This window comes from Mustelus asterias, chromosome 15 (assembly GCF_964213995.1).
Source record: "Mustelus asterias chromosome 15, sMusAst1.hap1.1, whole genome shotgun sequence".
Taxonomy (NCBI): domain Eukaryota; kingdom Metazoa; phylum Chordata; class Chondrichthyes; order Carcharhiniformes; family Triakidae; genus Mustelus; species Mustelus asterias.
The window spans coordinates 14363966-14384455 of record NC_135815.1 but is presented as its reverse complement, the minus strand read 5'-3'; the positions used below and the strand labels follow the sequence as shown (position 1 = coordinate 14384455).

General features: G+C 47.2%; 1 protein-coding gene across 1 annotated transcript in view; it reads right to left on the bottom strand.

Annotated features, from left to right (window-relative positions):
- LOC144504787 (inactive phospholipase D5-like) overlaps positions 1 to 20490 on the bottom strand; it is a 113125-nt gene that overhangs the window by 63852 nt on the left and 28783 nt on the right. Inside the window, exons 3-5 of the mRNA XM_078230527.1 lie at positions 13975 to 14158; positions 10565 to 10679; positions 3641 to 3768 (exon numbers count right to left, since the gene is read on the bottom strand). Of these exons, the coding sequence (XP_078086653.1) occupies positions 3641 to 3768; positions 10565 to 10679; positions 13975 to 14158 (427 nt within the window). The remainder of the gene's footprint in view (positions 1 to 3640; positions 3769 to 10564; positions 10680 to 13974; positions 14159 to 20490) is intronic.

Below are 20490 nucleotides of genomic sequence, written 5' to 3'. Positions count from 1 at the left end.
ACTGCGCAATCTGATTGACCATATCAGAAATGCGCGGGAGAGGATACGCATCCAGCTGCGTGTATCTATTAATGGTCTGACTATAGTCGATGACCATCCGAGGTTTGTTCCCGCTTTTGACTACCACGACCTGCGCTCTCCACGGACTAGCACTGGCCTGTATGATCCCTTCCTTGAGGAGCCGCTGAACCTCAGATCTAATAAAGATCCGGTCCTCAGCGCTGTAACGCCTACTTTTAGTAGCGATGGGCTTGCAGCCAGGTACCAGATTTTTAAAAAGGGATGGTGTCGTGATCTTCAGGGTGGATAGATTGCACGCGGGGCGTTTTGGGCAATTTGGAGGCTGCGGCTGGCTCCCTACGGCCAGTGAAGGGAGTGGGCCACCGTACTGTAGGATCACACTCTTCATGTGGACCATAAAATTTAGTCCGAGGAGAATTGGCGCGCAAAGGTGAGGTAACACAAGGAGCCTGTATTGCTCGTAAACTGTGCCCTGTACCTCAAGAGTTACCATACATCGTCCTTGGATCGGTACAGACCGGGACTGTGATGCCATGGAAATTGTCTGTTTGGCAGGGAGAACCCGGAGTCCACACCTTTTAGCAGTTTCAGGGTGTATGAAACTTTCGGTGCTCCCACTGTCAAACAGACAATTCACAGTTCTGCCACTAACCTTTACCTCCATCATAGAATGTTCCAGTCTGAAATGCCTGGTCTGATCCAGAGAGATCGACGCCACCGTTGGCCCCTGGGCGTCACTGCATGCTGCCGATGTGGATGCTGAGGACCCCTGCTGGTCGCTCCTAGTCGTCGTGGACCATGATGGCCGCCCCCATGAATCGCATGTGGCCGAGGGCTCCAAGCGCAGCGACTCCTGGTGGTCTTCCTCCTCCTCTGTTTGCCACGATGGCGCCGTCCTGAGATCGCACGTGGTCGGACCTCGTGGGTACTGCGACGCCGAAGGAGATGGTCTCCGTTCTGGAGGGTTACAAGCTGCACTGCCGTTTTTACGTTTGGACCTGCAGACTTTGCTGTAGTGGCCTTTTTTACCGCACTGGCTGCAGATTGCCGTTCTTGCCGGACACTGCTGCCGTGGATGCTTAGCCCCACCGCAAAAATAGCATCGCTGGCCCCCTGGAGCTGCCGCCGTCGTCGAATCGATCTGGGAGCGCGGGTTCGCGGGGCGAGGAGGGAGCAGAGCTTGCTCCAACCACGTTGACTGCACGTGGTCCTCGGGGTACAGCGCCAAGCTCTTCGACGCCGCCTCCAACCTCACGGCCATCCCCATTGCCTGGGTCAAGTTGAGTTTCCCCTTTTCTAGTAATTTAAGCCTGATGTACGAGGACCCTACCCCTGCTACGAACGCGTCTCGGGCGAGGTCGTGCATGTACTGCTCGGCGGAGACGTCCTTACAGTCACAACCCCTGGCAAGCTGCAGGAGTTCATTGGCGTAGTCTTCTATGGTCTCGCCCGACTGCCGACGTCGTGTAGCGAGGAGATAACGAGCGTGAATCTCGTTGGGTGGCGTAATGTACCTATTCTTTAGGAGCTCGACGGCACCCTGGTAAGTGGAAGCTGCACGAATGGCTAGGTAAATCGTGTCGCTTACCCTTGCGTGGAGGACCTGGAGTCTATCACTGTCCGTAGTGATAGCTACCGAGGCTGCCAGGTAGTCCTCGAAGCACTTCCACCAATGTTCGAACGTGTTAGCTGCACCGACCGCACGTGGGTCCAGTGTCAGACGATCCGGTTTTAGGATCTGTTCCATATTCTCAGTTAATGTATTAAATTGATGCACCTCAATGAGCACCCGGAAACAAGGCTTTAGTACTGAAGGCTTTAATACATTAACAATGAAACTACTAACACAAATTCACCCGTTCAGACTGAAGGGGTCCTGCCGGAGCAGGGGGTCTTATACCCTGCCACCGGAGGCGGGACCCCACTGGAGTGTGCCACGATAACACTTAGGACAGGTAAACACCCTAACCCAACAACATAGTACAACCCCCATAACAACAACACCCTAGCCCAACAGTAACACAATAACAACCCCAGTGGTGAACCAATGATGGTTCACCACAGACCTCCATTAGACATGTCTCCAAGTCAGACCCAGAGGGCGGAATTCTCCGGCCGCGCTGGTCTAAAAGCCGGAAATTCCCGCCGAACCGTCAACGGGGTTTCACATTCTCCGCAAACCGCCCGCTAAAATTCCAGTGGTGGGCGGGATTCCGGCCAAAGTGTCGGACTTTATTCTTCCCATTGCTGGAAAAACTCTGTCCCAGGTTCAAATCAGACAGCGGGCACCCTTACCGTCGTCCACGTTGCAGGACAGAGTAAAAATATGGTGATTAACCCGTCCACCTAATTGATAACGGCAGCTGACAATATTGGCAAAATTGCATTTTCATTTCCTATTGCAAATGTAACACATTTCAATCGCGTTTGTGTCGCAAACAGTTTTGGATGTGGATAAAAGAAAAACACCACATAATGTACCGTCCCCGTCAGGGATAATTCTGAGCCGCATTGGTACTGCACGTCTCTCCAGCAATAACCTGGCCTCGTGCTCCATTATATCACATATTGATCCTGTAAAATTCTATGATTAATTACAGTGCTGTGATCGTACTGAATCTGACTCTGTGAGGACAAGACCTTTCAAAGACAGAAGTAATTTATGCCCGGCTACTTTGCATCAACTGCAGGAATTTAGCAGCCTTATTCCTCCAGCAGGTAGGGCAAACTGAAACAAGTCAGTCTGCAGTTTTAATCTTTCACCGGAAGCCTGGATCGAACACAGCTTTTTCCTTTATCAGTCATTCGCCAACACTTCAACATCTAACTGCAACTTGCATTGTTCATTGAGCATGGGGAGGCAGTGGCTTAGTGGTATTGTCACTGGATCAGTAATCCAGAGTAATGCTCGGGGGACCTGGGTTCGAATCCCACCGCAGCAGATGGTGAAATTAGAATTCAATAACAAATATCTGTAATTATGAATCTTGTGGTGCCAATTGTCATAGAATCTTACAGTGCAGAAGGAGGCCATTCGGGCCATCAAGTCTGTACCAACCACAATCCCATCCAAGCCCTATCCCCATAACCCCATGCATTTGCCCTCGCTAGTCCCCGTGAGACTAAGTGGCAATTTAGCATGGCCAATCCACCTAACCCGCACATCTTTGGACTGTGGGAAGAAATCAGAGGAAACCCATGCAGATACGGGGAGAATATGCAAACTCCACACAGACCAAGCCGGGAATCGAACCTGGGTCCATGGTGCTGGGAGGCAGCAGTGCTTGCCACCCTGTCAATTTTTATAAAAACCCATCTGCTTCACTAATGTCCTTTAGGGAAGGAAATCTGCCATCCTTACCTGGCCTGGCCTACATGTGACTCCAGAGACACAGCAATGTGGTTGACTCTTAAATGCCCCCAGCGATGGACAATAATGTGTACGAATAAAAAAAATGTGCATGCATTGTCCAAAGGTTCTCATTCAATACTGACTAGCAATGCCTGCTTGGGCATTATTATTTCTCAATGGGACATGGCACACATTCAAAAGACATGCAAGCATCAAGCTTAAAGATACGACACGATTATCTGAATCAGCCTGCTGGGCATAAATTACCTGAGACAGAGAGCGCCAGTCCATGTGGGCACTGCCAATGTAAATATGCTTCTTGTCCACCACCCAAAAAGAAGAATGAAGCCTGCCACCAATAATGGGCGTCATGTTGATGTACTTCACGAGCGCACCTGGGTGTTAAACAGACAATAACTAATCATTAGCTGCTACTTATCTTCAAACTACACAGAAAAACACAGAGGACACGATAAGACCTGTCATCACCGAGTCAAACGGTTGTGGATTTGATGACACAATAAGTTATCATATTAACAAATAACCTTTAAAAATTGGTAAAAAGATCAGAAATAATGTTGTTTGAATAAAATGTCAGGTCAGCCCTGCAGTCAAAACGAGCCCTTTATTGAGTGCGTTGTTTGATAAAGTTTATTTATTAGTGTCACAAGTAGGCTTACATTAACACTGCAATGAAGTTACTGTGAAAATCCCCTAGTCGCCACACTCTGGCACCTGTTCACTAAGGAAGAATTTAGCACGGCCAATGCACCTAACCAGCACATCTTTCGGACTGTGGGAGGAAACCAGAGCACCCGGAGGAAATCCATGCAGACATGAGGAGAACGTGCAGACTCCGCACAGACAATGACCCCAAGCCAGGAGTCGAACCCATTTCCCGAGCATTGTGAGGCAGCAGTGCTAACCACTGTGCCACCGTGCCGCCCTAAGGTCAGTGTGTTGACCTAACTGGTCATGTATTATCTACTGTTCAGGTGGCGTTGAATTGGAACCTGCCCCTTTAAGGCCACAAAGTCCAACCGTTGTAAGCGAACCCATTACTGAAGACCAAGCTTCATCGCAGTTTAATGAAGTAAGTTTGCAAATTGGAAGTTGATTGGAAATTTCTGACTTCAGGTCAGAAAAGAAAGCATGAAATTGTACATATTCCTGACACCTTGAACCATTGCAGCTGAAGGGCAGTGTGTGGAGTGTGACGGCACTCTCTGAATGTTTGCAAAGGCTAATTACAAAACCTATTGTTTATTCAAAGCAAGTTGTTGTCAAAATCACTAGTTGTAGTGCGATTATTATTTTGTAATTTGAATTAATATGTTATTAAGCAGTTTGTGCTAAATTGATAGAAGTCATTTTAATAAAACTATTATTGGAAATCAGCCAGATTAGTGAAGCCGAGAGAGAGCCTTAATGGTGGGACAATTAAAGAATAAGTAATTAATTAAAAATATGTTAGAAAGATTAGAAATGTAACATGGAGCACAACAGTTTATAACTTTTATAATTATGAACACATTATTAACATTCGATTATTAATACAGATTCTTATAATGCTGTGGGAATGATAAGCCAGTGCCCCTTCTCAGACAGAGAAAAGATAATGACTTGTTAACCTTGACTGGGATTGAAAGGGTTCCTGTTCGAGCTGTAACTATAAATGACAGATAGCTATGGGAATCAATTATTGGTGGACACGCAGCCTGCTGCAAGGTAAGAAATGTAGTTTGAAAAATTAAGACGATGGGCATAATTAGCTAAAAAGCAAACAGCTAACCAATTAGCTATTTTTCAACAATTGGCTAAGGTGAGCTTGCAAAATTTTCAAACTATAAAAAAGTGGTCACAAGCAGCCATTTTGGGTAAAGGGAGATGGTGTGAGAAAGAGAGACACAGATGTTGTGAGAGAGAGAGATGTTGTGAGAGAGTGATGTTGCGAGAGAGTGATGTTGCGAGAGAGAGAGAGACAGATGTTGCGAGAGAGAGAGAGACAGATGTTGCGAGAGAGAAAGAGAGAGAGAGATATGTGGTGAGAGAGAAAGAGAGAGGTGTTGTGAAAGAAAGGGAGAGAGATGTGGCGAGAGAGAGATGTTGCGAGAAAGAGAGAGAGAGAGAGATGTTGAGAGGGTGATGTTTTTGGAAATGTCGCTTCATGTCCTGGTCTGAGAAGGGTACTGGGAGGTTTGTTCAATTGTTAAAGTTAAGCTTTCTCCTCTTTCTGTTAATTACTGCTAAGTATTGTTAATTGGCACCTTGTTTTTTATCTTTCTGACTTGTTACCTTTTTAATGGTTAATAAACTTTTCTGGATTCACCATTTAAAGTATTCTTTCTGGCCATATTGTTAAGTCTCTAAAACCTGGCGTGATTTACGAATAGGGGGTTACTGCAAACAAGTGAACCCCACAAATCTTAGTTCAAATAAATCAAACTTCTTATAAAGTTGAATCCAATAACGTCGGACACTTTGGGTGGGATTTTACAGCCTCGCTCGACCCGAGACCGGAAAATCCCACCTGAGATCAACGGACCTTCCCATTGTCCGTCCCTCACCCGCTCTGATTACCGTGGTGGGTGAGCAGTAGAAATCCGGCAAATGGGCAGGATTTTCCAGCCGCGCTCACCCCAATACTGGAAAATCCCACCCGGGGCCAATGGACTTTTGCACGATTCCCGTGGCGGGCGGGACGGGAAAATTCCGCCCAATTTTTACATGGAATTTAAAGCCACAAATTCACCTTCATTGCTCTGGTATTTGGCACTGGAGGTGATAGGGGGTGCACAAGATGATCACTCTGAATATCAGCAGGTGTACTTTACTATGCAAGTAACCATCCAAAGCATTTTCCATTATTTGCGCTATAGCCCTCCGGGTGCAATGGACACCTGAATTCACCCCGGATTCTTCCTGTGTTGCTAGGGGCAATGAAGGGAAGGTTTTTTAGAATTGAATTGGACTAAACAATAGTCCATGCAAACGGCTGCAGAGCAAATGAGGGTATTACTCAGCATGAGCCATGTTCAAACTCACCAACTTGAAATGGCTGCTCAGGGGTTAAAACCGTCTGAGCGAATACAACTCCTAACTGAAACCCAACACAGAACTGGAAATGTAAGCAGAGTGAGTGAGTTATGAGCCAGCGGCAGGTTTTGGAGACAAAAGAAGAGACTTTAAGAGGGCAATCACTCGTTACTATAATTGGCGATGGCCCTGTTGGCATGTACGTCATATATGGCTGGCTTTGCAAAGGAAATGCAGCAAGTCAGAGAGCTCTAGAAATGAGTGAACAGACTGTCCGTCTGATTCAGGTGTACGGCTGCTTGAATAGTAAGAAGCAAGAACAAACAACCTTGAATCTCTGTAGCACCTTTCATGTCCTCTGGACAGTCCCCAGATACTGTACAGCCAGGGAAATACTATTATAGTATTGAAACTGTTCTACTGCAGGAAATACAGCACCATTTTGCATAGGAAGGCAGTAGCCTAATGGTATTGTTGTTGGATTTGTAATTCAGAGACCCTGGGTAATGTTCCGGGGACCCGGGTTTGAAACCCTTCACGGTAGATGGTAAAATTTAAATTCAGTTAAAAATCTGGAATGCAAGTCTGATGATGTCGATTGTTCACTAATGTCCTTCAGGGAAGGAAATCTGTCATCCTTACAATGGGTTAGCACCGCTGCCTCACAGGGACCTGGGTTTGATTCCAGCATTTAAGGGTCAACCACATTGCTCAAGGTCTGGAGTAACGTTTAAAGTTTAAAAAAAATATTTATTAGTGTCACAAGTAGGCTTTCATTAACACTCTAATGAATGCCCTCAGGGATGGGCAATAAATGCACAGCGAAGCCCACATCCCATGAATGAATAAAACAACATTACAGCAAACACCCACCTCCCCCCCCCCCCCCCCCCCCCCCCACCGCCGCCATCCCCCACAAACAGAACTGGCACAACCACTAGATAATTTTTCCATGGACCATCCTATCAATGCAAGATGGCCGCCGAGACCACGTCTGCAGATGTGCAGAAAACCAGTGGAGTCACTCCACTGTGCCCAGCCCCACCCTGCCAGTATCCCTCTGCACCCGTGTCAGTGATGTTCCCACGCACACCTGCAGTGATGTGAGTATGCGTGTGTGTGGTCTTCCTCAGGAACACAGTAACACTATAGTCGGAGTTTCCCAGCACCACCCTGCACCGTCAGCACCCCCCCCCCCCCGCACCCCTCCCCCACCTGGCAGCGGCTCCTGTAGCAGAGGCAGCTCACCGTTGGCGACCAGCACCCGTTCCACCACTGGGGGACCCGGGGCGGGAGGAGGTCGACTTTGGCGGGACTGGAAGATCTTGCCAGTGGGATGGGTCAGAAAATCCCGCCCTATAATAATACCGTATAGATACTGCAGGCATATTTTAAAACTGAAGACGGTTCATATGCAGGAAAAGTTTAATTAAACATTACGACCTAGCGCTTTCTTTTCCAATCTATTTAATCTACTTCTGCCCCACTGAGGTTACAAATGAGATGCTGCAATTTTAAATAATTAATTGAATGCATGTAGTTAAACTTAAGGACTTCCTTCGTCTATTGGATTTGGAACGGTTATGTTATAGAGTCATTAAGGGTGCCTTAATCATAAATCCCTCCAGTGCAGAAGGAGGCCATTTGGTCCATCGAGACTGCACCGAAAACAATCCCATCCAGGCCCTATCCCCATTACCCCACACATTTACCCTGCTGGTCTCTTTGATACGAAGGAGCAATTTAGCACGGCCAATCAACCTAACCTGCACAACCTTGGACAGATAAAAAAAGGCACCACCACCTACCAAAGGGCTGTGATCATTTGAGCGGCGCCATCTTTGGTCCTGGCCTGAACCCTCACCCTCCAGCTATCTACATAGTGAGGAGCCCTGGGTGCGACTTAACTCCACCTTCACGGCAGGAGAGCGAGAGAGGTGAAAGATTGACGGAAAGGAGGAAGAAAAGACCTAAAAGACACAGACACTAGCTCCCAAATACATCCCCATCAGGGAATGAGAAAGACCGACAGCTGGAGGTTTCATCAGATTTGTTATAAAACTTCTACCAAATGTGTTAATTTAGGAATCTGGTCGTTAACTAACTGACTTATGAAATACATGCTCATAGAAATCCTACAGTGCAGAAGGAGGCCATTCGGCCCATCGAGTCCGCACCGACCACAATCCCACCCAGGCCCCACCCCCACATATTTTACCCACTAATCCCTCTAACCTACGCATCCCAGGACTCTAAGGGGCAATTTTTTTAACCTGGCCAACCAACCTAACCCGCACATCTTTGGACTGTGGGAGGAAACCGGAGCACCCGGAGGAAACCCATGCAGACACGAGGAGAATGTGCAAACTCCACACAGACAGTGACCCAAGCCGGGAATCGAACCCGGGACCCTGGAGCTGTGAAGCAGCAGTGCTAACCACTGTGCTACCGTGCCGCCCATGCTGCCTAGCTTTAGAACGTTAGGTAGGAAATATCAGGAAGTATTTCCAAAAAAATAAATTTATCAGCAAATGCAGTATTGCGTTGCGAGAACATAAAACCCAAGGCAAAATGATGGCAAGAACACAGAATGCAAATAGCTCGCAATCTGAAGCAATTATAACCCTTACGTTTCAGAGGAACACAAAGATGTTTTTGATGTCGTGCTCATAAATATCACAAGGAAACTGGCTGTCTGCAGGGAAATTAAATCTCAGAGTTACTCCACATTATAGGAATCGGTGTGGGATATAGTCCTCTTGCCCGTTAGTTCCAACAACCGGGGAATAAATCGGAGGATGACGTAAAAGGGGATTTAATTATGTCTTCCAAGGATCACAATTAAATCGAGTTCTGATCTACCTGCTCTCTTCCTTAGTCAGTCTTGATCAATGGTGCACAGGGCTCCCTCCGAAAGACATCCCTCCCCCCTTCCTATCCACCTTTTAAGCAGCTTCCTGAAAATAAATAGCTTGCTCACACCATGGGCAGCACATCATTCTGGTCAATCGGCTTGGTAACGTGCTTAACTGACCGTCAATTTTTATTTTAAATGCTGGGCAGATTGTCGATTTCAGCTCCTAACCCCCACCAAAAACATGCCCAATGAGGGTGGCACGGTGGTTAGCACTGGCTGCCTCACAGCGCCAGGGACCCGCGTTCAATTCCCGGCTTGGATCACTGCCAGAATGGAGTTTGCACGTTCTCCCAGTGTCTGCGTGGGTTTCCTCTGGGTGCTCCGGTTTCCTCCCACAGTCCGGAAGATGTGTGGGTTAAGTGCATTGGCCATGCTAAATTGCCCCTTAGTGTCCCGGGATTAACAGCGTAAATATGTGGGTTTACGGGGATAGGGACTGGGTGGGATTGTTGTTGGTGCAGGCTTGATGGGCCAAATGGCCTCCTTCTGCGCTGTAGGGGCCATAAAATCCAGCACTTGCAAAATTGAAGTGGTTTAACATAAAGCAACTTGTCAACTAAACTGGAAAAATTATTATTTTTTTAATCAAATATTTAAACCATTCCTGACTGAGGAACTTCGCCAGAATTATTTTTTGCAAAGTAATGGTCTGGTGAGAAGTTACTGGAGACCAAGGTTGAACAGTAACAGTTAATGAATAGCGACAATTAGCCAGGGACCTGGGTTCGATTCCCGGCTCGGGTCACTGTCTGTGTGGAGTTTGCACATTCTCCCCGTGTCTGCGTGGGTTTCCTCCGGGTGTTCCGGTTTCCTCCCACAGTCTTTGTGGCCATAAAGGGGCAGGTTCCAATACAACATGAATAGTAGATAATACATGACCAGTTAGGTCAACCCACTGACTTTAGGGCAGCACAATGGCACAGTGGTTAGCACTGCTGCCCCACAATGATAGGGACATGGGTTCGATTCCTGGCTTGGGGTCACTGTCAGTGCGGAGTCTGCACTTTCTCCCCGTATCTGCGTGTGTTTCCTCCCACAGTCAGAAGGACATGCTGGTTAGGTGCACTGGCCGTGCTAAATTCTCCCTCAGTGTACCCGAACAGGCGCCGGAGTGTGGCAACAAGGGGATTTTCACAGTAACTTCACTGCAGTGTAAATGTAAGCCTATTTTCTGACACTAATAAATAGACTAAACTGAACTTGAATAGCCACAACCTTAGGATGAAATGTCTACTCACCGTTAACTTTCAGTTTTGTTGCATCTTGGGAGCCATATTGGAATTTATTCACTGGGATTCTCAGACCAATGTTGCGAGTTTTCAATTCCTGCAGCTTCTCAAATATCTTTTCACCCTGGGTGAACATCATTTCATAGATTAAAAAAATGGGTTTTCCAAAACAGTGAAGAAACATTTCAGTTTCATTTCATGCTCTATTTGCCAAGGTACAATTTTTCCAGCATTTACCACATTTTCCTCGTTTTGAGGCGAGGTTTCAGGTTGATTTGCTTCCTTCCCATTTGTGAGCAACCTCTTTCCATCAAACTGGCCTAATGCACCTGGGGTTCCTCTGGTTACATTGGAGCTTTACAAATCCTACAATGCCACCCAGGAGAAGCAGTGCATTTGCAGAAACGCACAAAAGGGTTAATGTATTCAAGAGGCGGCTGGATATAGCACTTGGGGCGAATGGGATCAAAGATTATGGGGAGAAAGCAAGATTAGGCTATTGAGTTGGGTGATGGGCCACGATCGTAATGAATGGCGGAGCAGGCTCGAAGGGCCAAATGGCCTCCTCCTGCTCCTATTTTCTATATTTCTATGTTAACTGCCAACTCTGGTAAACGGTCTACAAACGTGGTTCTTCTTGATATGGCCTGTGAAAAGTGAAAGGGCTGGAATTTTCTGGCCTTTCACTCCAGCGGGATTCTCCAGTCCCGCTGCAGTGAATGGAGATTCGGCTGAATGTCAAATTTTCCGTCCTCACTGGCATGGACAATGGGCCATGAATGGCCACAAAATTCCGGCCAAGGTGTCCATTTTTGACCAGAAGCTCACTAGTCACATGTAGCTGCAGGCTTCTGACTGCGCTAACCCCCATTGCTTCAGAAACCTAACCCCAGGTGAAGCTGTGTCAAAGGAACAGTATTTGAAGACCACCACCAAGGTGCCACAGATATTAAACTATTAACTCTATCAATCTGATGGCTTAAAGTACCGAAAATATTGTCATGGAACCCACATTAACGATTGCCACATTGGTAATTGTATAAACTTATTATGGTAAAGGCAATTTTTTAATTTAAAAAAGATGGGTGAAACATCATCTCCATTAGAAATTAAACTAGAAAGAGTGCAGAAAAGATTTACTAGGATGCTACCCGGACTTGTTGGTTTGAGTTAGAAGGAGAGGCTGGATAGACTGGGAGTTTTTTCTCTGGAGCGTAGGAGGCTGAGGGGTGATCTTATAGAGGTCTATAAAATAATGAGGGGCATAGATCAGCTAGACAGTCAACATCTTTTCCCAAAGGTAGGGGAGTCTAAAGCTAGAGGACGTAGGTTTAAGGTGAGAGGGGAGAGATACAAAAGGGTCCAGAGGGGCAATTTTTTCACACAGAGGGTGGTGAGTGTCTGGAACAAGCTGCCAGAGGTAGTAGTAGAGACGGATTCAATTTTGTCTTTAAAAGGCATTTAGACAGTTACATGGGTCAGATAGGTATAGAGGGATATGGGCCAAACACAGGCAATTGGGACTAGCTTAGTGGTTAAAAAAAAAGGGCGGCATGGAAAAGTTGGGCCAAAGGGCCTGTTTCCATGCTATAAATCTCTATGACTCTATGGCTCTAAATCTTCCAAACCTATGGTCTAGTGGCATCTGGCCCATGGGAACATCTCAAGTCACACACCATTCTCACTTGGAAATAAATCGCCATTCCTTCAATCACTCGATCAAAATGGTGGAATTCCCTCCCTAACAGCATTGTGGGTACATCTTCATCACACAGGGTGCAGGAGCTCAGGAAAGCAGCTCACCATCACCAACACCTCCTCAAGGGCAACAAAAAAAAATCATGTTTCACAACACTACCTGATCTTGCAAAGTTAAGCTTGCTTTTTAATCCCTCTGTGTAATATTTTCTGTAGAGGGACATAGGAACAGGAGTAGGCCGTTTAGCTACTTCTCTTCCTAACAGCACCGTGGGTGTTCCGGCAACACACATGAGTGCAGTGGTTCAAGTCAACGACGCATCACCACTTTCTTGAGGGCAGCTAGGGATGGGCAATAAATGTCGGTCTAATCAGAGATGCCCACATCCCAAGACTGGAATAAATGATTTTAAAAAGCTTCCTTGAGTTCGGTCCAATATTTAATGAGATCATTATGAGGGCTGATCTACAACCAAACTCCATATTCTCTATCTCAGGTGAGTGTGAGAATAGCCCTGTCCACTAGCCCTGTAGTAATATCACATTGGGATCATGGGTAACTCAAAGAACAAAGAAAATTACAGTCCTCCAAGCCTGCACTGACCATGCTGCCCGACTGAACTAAAGCCCCCTTCCAGGGACCATATCCTTCTATTCCCATCCTATTCATGTGTTTGTCAAGATGCCCCTTAAAAGTCACTTTTGTATCTGCTTCCACTACCTCCCCCGGCAGCGAGTTCCAGGCACCCATCACCCTCTGTGTAAAAAACTTGCCTCACACATCTCCTTAGAGTCAATTTACTCCAATGAGTAGGAAGTGAAAGGGTGCGTATTTCAGATTGGGATGGGTAAGTTTCACTCAGGGAAACTGTTGTCAGGGTGTTAAGCCACAATACAGAGTAGCCCAGCATGCTCAGTGGATAGAGGACACCTGATGCGATATTTAACGTGTCGCGGTGAATTGACCCTGCCAATAATGTTTCACAGAGAAAGGCGGGATACAGCAACATGTCCTATCGAGGTACCGGGGATGAGCAGTGGGGAGGAGGGAGGGATGAGGGCTGGAATTCTCCGACGATGAATCACCAGCCCTGTCAGCGAAGATGGAGAATTTGGCACTCAGCCAAAACTCCACTCACTGCAGCAGAACTGGAGAATCCCGGTTGCAGGCGAGGTCAGAGAATTCCGGCCAATATACCAGAATACATTTGGAACAATCATGTTGGCTTACATAAGATGGAACTATCCTTCTGTCACACAACTACAAGGGATACACACCAATCTATACCTTCCTGACAGTACCTGATGCTACCCCGAACAACTAACATGAACAAGTCAACCGCCTTGCATAGAGTACGGCATGGTGGCACAGTGGTTAGCACTGCTGCCTCACAGCGCCAGGGACCCAGGTTTGATTCCCGGCCTCAGGTCACTGTCTGTGTGGAGTCTGCACGCTCTCCCCGTGTCTGCGTGGGTTTCCTCCGGGTGCTGCGGTTTCCTCCCACAGTCTGAAAGACGTGCTGGTCAGGTGCGTTGGCCGTGCTAAATTCCCCCTCAGCGTACCCGAACCTTTTATATCATAATAAAACTAACCTCATAGAAGACACGCTTTGCGGTTCACTATCACTTTTCAGAGTTTAAATAAAAAATGCATATCATTTTCCACAAATTGTAAGACACAATTTCCTGCTTCTACTTGCTGACCGGGTTGTGTCACTTACCCAGCGAGTTAGCAAATGGTTTTGGTCCAGATGACCATTTCTCAGTTCCCAGTTGGAAGAGACAATATCAACGCTGTGCAATGCCACATCCAGCAGGTCAGTCCAGCCCTGGAACAAGGAGATGTGCCTCGTCGCGTTCTCGCCATCGTCCAGCCCTTCTGGAATGTTTTCAACAAGATGCACCCTGAAGAGAGATACAGGATTGCTTCAGGATCTCCTCACAAGACTGCAGGAACGATTGACAAAAATACTGACCTCATCCCACTCGGCAGGACGAAAAACACAGTTCAACACTGTAGGGTCCGTTCATTCCTTTGAATAGACGAGGACAGCACTGGTACAATTTTTAAAAATGATTTTTTAAAATTGAGCAGGACCTAAAGAAAATTAAATCATTACAGAAGCAGAGAGAAAGCAAACTTCGAGACTGGCTGCTAACTGGCTAACAGTGGTTAGCACTGCTGCCTCACAGCGCCAGGGACTTGGGTTCGATTCCCAGCTTGGGTCACTGTCTGTGTGGAGTTTGCACATTCTCCCCGTGTCTGCGTGGGTTTCCTCCGGGTGCTCCGGTTTCCTCTCACACTCCAAAGATGTGCAGGTTGGGTGCATTGGCCATGCTAAATTCTCCCTCAGTGTACCCGAACAGGCGCCGGAGTGTGGCGACTAGGGGATTTTCACAGTAACTTCATTGCAGTGTTAATGTAAGCCTACTTGTGACGAATAAATAAACTTTTTAAAAAACTAAGCCAGTCCCTGCACTGTCCTGGGCAGGATCTTGAAAACAAAATTGCCAGCTAAACAGACAGTTCTAAACTATATGTTAATTCTTATCTCATTATTGTGTCCTTGCAGTCTGTCCCTGTCTGGCAAACACAGGTCTCGCAGTTGTTGTTATCAAAACTTGTTTTTCTTGCTGTGTACCTTTCAGGAATGCAGTCAATTTTCTAATAACCCAGCATGCCTTCTGAGTCTTAAAATGTAGTCAATTTTTAAGCACAGCAGAGTTAGTTGCGTAGGTAGCAATATCTTCAAATAAAGTCTTTGCATCGGCTGAAGTAAACAGAACTAAGCACACATAGGATCCCTCAAACACATTCCCAAGTTCATTTTCAGCGACGTACAAATATCGTTAGAATTCAATAATTTTAATTACTTTTTATTTTTATACCAGACTACGCTGAGCCACACACGTTGGTATCTGATAAAAATATATATGCGCATAAATTACTGAACATCAAATACTGGATAAAAACAGCCAGGAATAATGCAGAACTATTCTCTTGTGAAAAGACAAGGACCGGAATACAGACAAGAAAAAAGCCCGCAGATACAAGGGCAGCACAGTGGTTAGCACTGCTGCCTCACAGCGCCAGGTTCAATTCCAGCATCGGGTCACTGTCTGTGTGGAGTTTGCACGCTCTCTCCATGTCTGCGTGGGTTTCCTCCGGGTGCTCCTGTTTCCTCCCACAGTCCAAAGATGTGCGGGTTAGGTGGATTGGCCATGCTAAATTGCCCCTTAGTGTCAGGGGGACTAGCTAGGGTAAATACATGGGGTTAGGGGAATAGAGCCTGGGTGGGATTGTGGTCGGTGCAGATTCGACGGGCTGAATGGCCTCCTTCTACATTGTAGATTCTATGATCCAGGTGTTCATATCTGCTAGAAAAAGTAATATCTCCATTGGAATAAAATAAGTGATTTTAACCGGTGGAAAGCGAGTAGGAGGTTTATTCAAGCTACTTAGTGCTGCCTCAATGGGCAGGTTCCTATTTGAAATCTGCATTTTGGAGCTGGAGACTTTGACACCCCTCGGAGCTGGCTTAACAAATGCGCCTCAGGTGCAGGTGCTGTCCATCAAAACCTGGTCACAATTTTAACAAATGGTCCGATTGAGAAGCAGCAATGAATTTCCCACTCCGATCAACCCAACCGGGAAGCGGATGGAGGATACAAGAGGCCCAGGGAGAAAGTCCTGCCTTTTTTTGGCAGTGGAAGTAGCAGGAGTTTATAAGTTTATTCATTAGTGTCACAAGTAGGCTTACGTTAACACTGCAATGAAGCTACTGTGAAAATCCCCTAGTCGCCACACTCCGGCACCTGTTCAGGTACACAGAGGGAGAATTTAGCATGGCCAATGCATCTTACCAGCACATCTTTCGGACTGTGGGAGGAAACCGGAGGACCCGGAGGAAACCCACGCAGACACGAGGAGAACGTGCAAACTCCACACAGACGGTAACCCAAGCCGGGAATCGAACCCGGGTCCCTGGTGCTGTGAGGCAGCAGTGCTAACCTCTGTGCCACCGTGCTCTCATGTTTTACCATTTGGAAGAAAAGCAGAAATGATCTCCCCAGAGTTCCAGTCAATATTTTTATCCTTAAATCTATATTCTGAAAGATCAGACCAGCTGGTGATTATTACATTCCTGTTTGTGGGAGTTTGCTGTGCACAAGATGGTTACCACGCTTCCAACATTACCACCGTGCTTACACTTCAGAAGTATGTCATTGGCTGTGAAGAGCCTCTGGACGTACGAAGGGCGTGAAAGGCGCTATAGAAATGCACACCCGTTTTCAATCATCCTCTGTTGCAATATTGCCACTTTGAGGGTGGGGGCCCCCACATAGAAGCAGCACAGAAGCCGGACCCTGCATCTTCACAGTGACTTCATTGCACTGTTAATGTAAGCCTACCCGTGACACTAATAAATAAACTTTAAAACTTTAACAACTCAGAAATCAAGATAGTTGGTGGGATTAAACGAATGCTTGGGGAGGGAGATTAAAGTCGCTTGGGTTTCACTCCTGGAGATGTAGATGAGTTTCCACCTCTATCCCTTACTCAGCGAAAACAGTCTCTGGGATACAATTGAGACCGAGACCTTTGCTTACATTTTAAAATCAATGACAAAGAGTAGCAGATTTCTTGTTCTTCAATGGTATTAATGTGTTACAAGGGATGGGTGAGCCCGCAGCCTCAGCCTTGGCAAATGACTGCACACGCTACACTTTATGGCTGTTTAGATAATTGCATTATACATGTACATCGCCAATCTATAAATCTAATCTGACAGGTACTACAGTCAGATTCATTAGCACTCAGCAGCAAGATTGACTTAATAAGGAAGAGTTGTTCGACACGAGTATGGAGCCATCAGTTTGCAGACTTGACCTTGACTTGAGTCCATGATAACAGGATGGGGCAGGCGGCAGTTCCAGTGACGGATTTACCCCCTGTTCCCAGTCACCTCTGTCCAGTCAGCTCCAGTCGAATATTTGAGGTAGGCTCACAGCGGTGTTGCCCTTTGCAAGTTGCCACGACAGAGGGGAAGCTGCCCAAAGCACCAGCCCCCTGCAAAGCAGCTGGAATAAACACAGAACATGCTGGAAAAATTCTGCTGCATCCGTGGAGACAGACTGAGTTGAAGTTTCAGGGAGGTGACACTTTATCAGAGCTGGTAGAAGTTAGAGATCTCATTAAGTTTTGAGTGAGTTGTGAAGAGCGGTTGTTTGATGCACTGGCCTCCCCCTAGCAGAGGCCGAATGACAATTTTCTGACACTTCCTCTGACTTCATAGAATCATAGAACCCTACAGTGCAGAAGGAGGCCATTCGGCCCATCGAGTCTGCACCGACCACAATCCCACCCAGGCCCTACCCCCACATATTTTACCCGCTAATCCCTCTAACCTACGCATCCCAGGACTCTAAGGGGCAATTTTTTTAACCTGGCCAATCAACCTAACCCGCACATCTTTGGACTGTGGGAGGAAACCGGAGCACCCGGAGGAAACCCACGCAGACACGAGGAGAATGTGCAAACTCCACACAGACAGTGACCCGAGCTGGGAATCGAACCCGGGACCCTGGAGCTGTGAAGCAGCAGTGCTAACCACTGTGCTACCGTGCCGCCCGTGACTTGCCCATGGATCCTGAGGCCACCAAACATCAAGCCACTGTTTCCAGGAATGTCCGTTCCTTTATTTCCTTCTATCACAATGTTACTTTCTCCCCCTGTCCAGTCTCTTCCCACCAAATCCATGACTCTTCTGACGCCCTCCATCAATTTAACAGTTCGAGCTTCCTGACCCTAAGTGTCTCCTCGTCACCACGGGCACCTAATCCCTCTACACCTCCATCCCTCCGGGATGGTCCAAGAGCTCTCCCTTTCTTCCTTGAACAGAGACCCAATCAGTCCTCATCCATCACCACCTGGCTAACGAGTTCTTCAATTCCATTCACTGCTGCCAACTCAGATGTGTTGTAATGGGCACCCACCTGGGTCCCAGCTATGTGTCTGTTTTAAAGTTTACTTATTAGTCACAAGTAAGACTTACATTAACACTGCAATGAAGTTACTGTGAAATTCTCCTATCGCCACACTCCGGCGCCTGTTCGGGTCAATGCACCTAACCCGCACGTCTTTCAGACTGTGGGAGGAAACCGGAGCACCCGGAGAAAATCCACGCAGACACGGGGAGAATGTGCAAACTCCGCACATACAGTGACCCGAGGCCGGAATCGAACCCGGGTCCCTGGCGCTGTGAAGCAGCAGTGCTAACCACTGTGCTACCGTGCCGAATATTGTTTGTTCCAGTCCTGCCCAGGCCCTGTCCCTCAACAGCACGATGACACAGTGATTAGCTCTGCTGCTTCACAGCACCAGGGACCTCACAGCGCCAGGGACCCAGGTTTGATTCCTGGCTGGGGTCACTGTATATGCGGAGTCTGCACATCCTCCCCGTGTCTGCGTGGGTTTCCTCCGGGTGCTCCGCTTTCCTCCCACACTCCGAAAGACGTGCTGGTTAGGTGCAGTGGCTGTGCTAAATTCTCCCTCAGTGTAATCCGAACAGGCACCAGAGTGTGGCGACTAGGGGATTTTCACAGTAACTTCATTGCAGTGTTAATGTAAGCCTACTTGTGACACTAATAAATAAACTTTAAACTCAAACTCTTTTTCCAGTACACGGATGACTAGATTGATGCCTTTCCCTGCTCTCATCCTGAACTGGAAAATGTAATTTACTCTGCTTCCAATCCCCACCCTTCTCTCACCCTCACACGGTCCATCTCCTCCTTTTCCCTTCCTTACTTTTAGTTGTTTCAATTACTGACGGCAGGCCATCAAACAATATTCACTATAGGCCTAGGGACTCCCACAGTTACCATGACTACACTTCCTCACATCCCACTTCCTGCAGAGATTCTATTCCGTTTTCCCAGTCTCTCCGTCTCCATTACATCTGTCCTGACAACATAACCATCCATACCAGATTTCCAATATGTCTTCCCTTTCCCTCGACCTTTAGGATTTCACCCCATGGTGGTAAACAAGGGCCATCTTCACGTCTGAACAATTTGCTGTGCTTCTACCCTGACCCCTTGAGCCGCACCTTGTCCTCACCTTCCACCCAACCAGCCTCCACATTCAGCGGATCATCCTCTTATATTCCCGCTCTCTCCGGCTTGATGCCCTTCGCTTTTCCCAGCATTCCAAAGAGTCCAACACCCAGGCAGACTTGAAAACACCAATTCTATTTTTATATCTTCACACTCGCTGCCCGACCTGCGGAGCATTTCCGGCACGCTGTGCTTTTATTTCAGATTTCCAGCATCCATCGAATTTTGCGTTGCATTGTTGGGTCGCAGGTGGGGACTTGAACAGAATGGCAGTAAGGATAGTTCCAGCGCTAGATCTCTTAAACCTTCTGAACGTAAGAGATAATGATTATTACAGCCCAAATCAGGGTGTGGATTGACGTGTTTCGGACATTTAGGACAGAGTAGATCAACCAACGGAACAGTCCGGGCCCATCAGGCCAGAGTTTGCTTTGGAAGCAAATCCCACTTTCTGATGCTCTCTCCAGTAATAGTCATCAGGTTCAACAAGACCTGGAAACAGAACCAGAGTAATGGTCTACCTGAAGGAAACCTAACAGTATTATTTACCAGATAAATGGCACAAGTAACCACGCCACAAAGCTGTCAAAGTGGTCAGAGGAGTAAATGTGTGGGGTTAGGGTCTGGGGTGAGATTGTTATTGGTGCAAACTCAATGGGCCGAATGGCCTCCTCCTGCACTGTAGGGATTCTATCTCTATTTTTCTATTCTGATGTGTTGCAGAAGGAGGCCATTTGGCCCATCGAGTCAGTACTGACCACAATCCCACCCAGGCCCCATTCCCGTAACCCCACACATTTACCCTGCTAATCCCCCCGACACTAAGAGGCAATTTAGCATGGCCAATCCACCTAACCTGCACATCTTTGGACCGTGGGAGGAAACCGGAGCATCCGAAGGAAACCCACACAGAGATGGGGAGAATGTGCAAACTCCACACAGACAGTGACCCGTGGCCGGAATCGAACCCGAGTCCCTGGCGCTGTGAGGCAGCAGTGCTAACCACTGTGCCACCGTGCCACTCTGTCGAGGTCCTTTCTTCCACCAGACATGTAGCCTGTTGTTGATCCATCCCCCCCTCACCCCAATCATTTCTTGTAGGGGTAGATTTGCAGAAC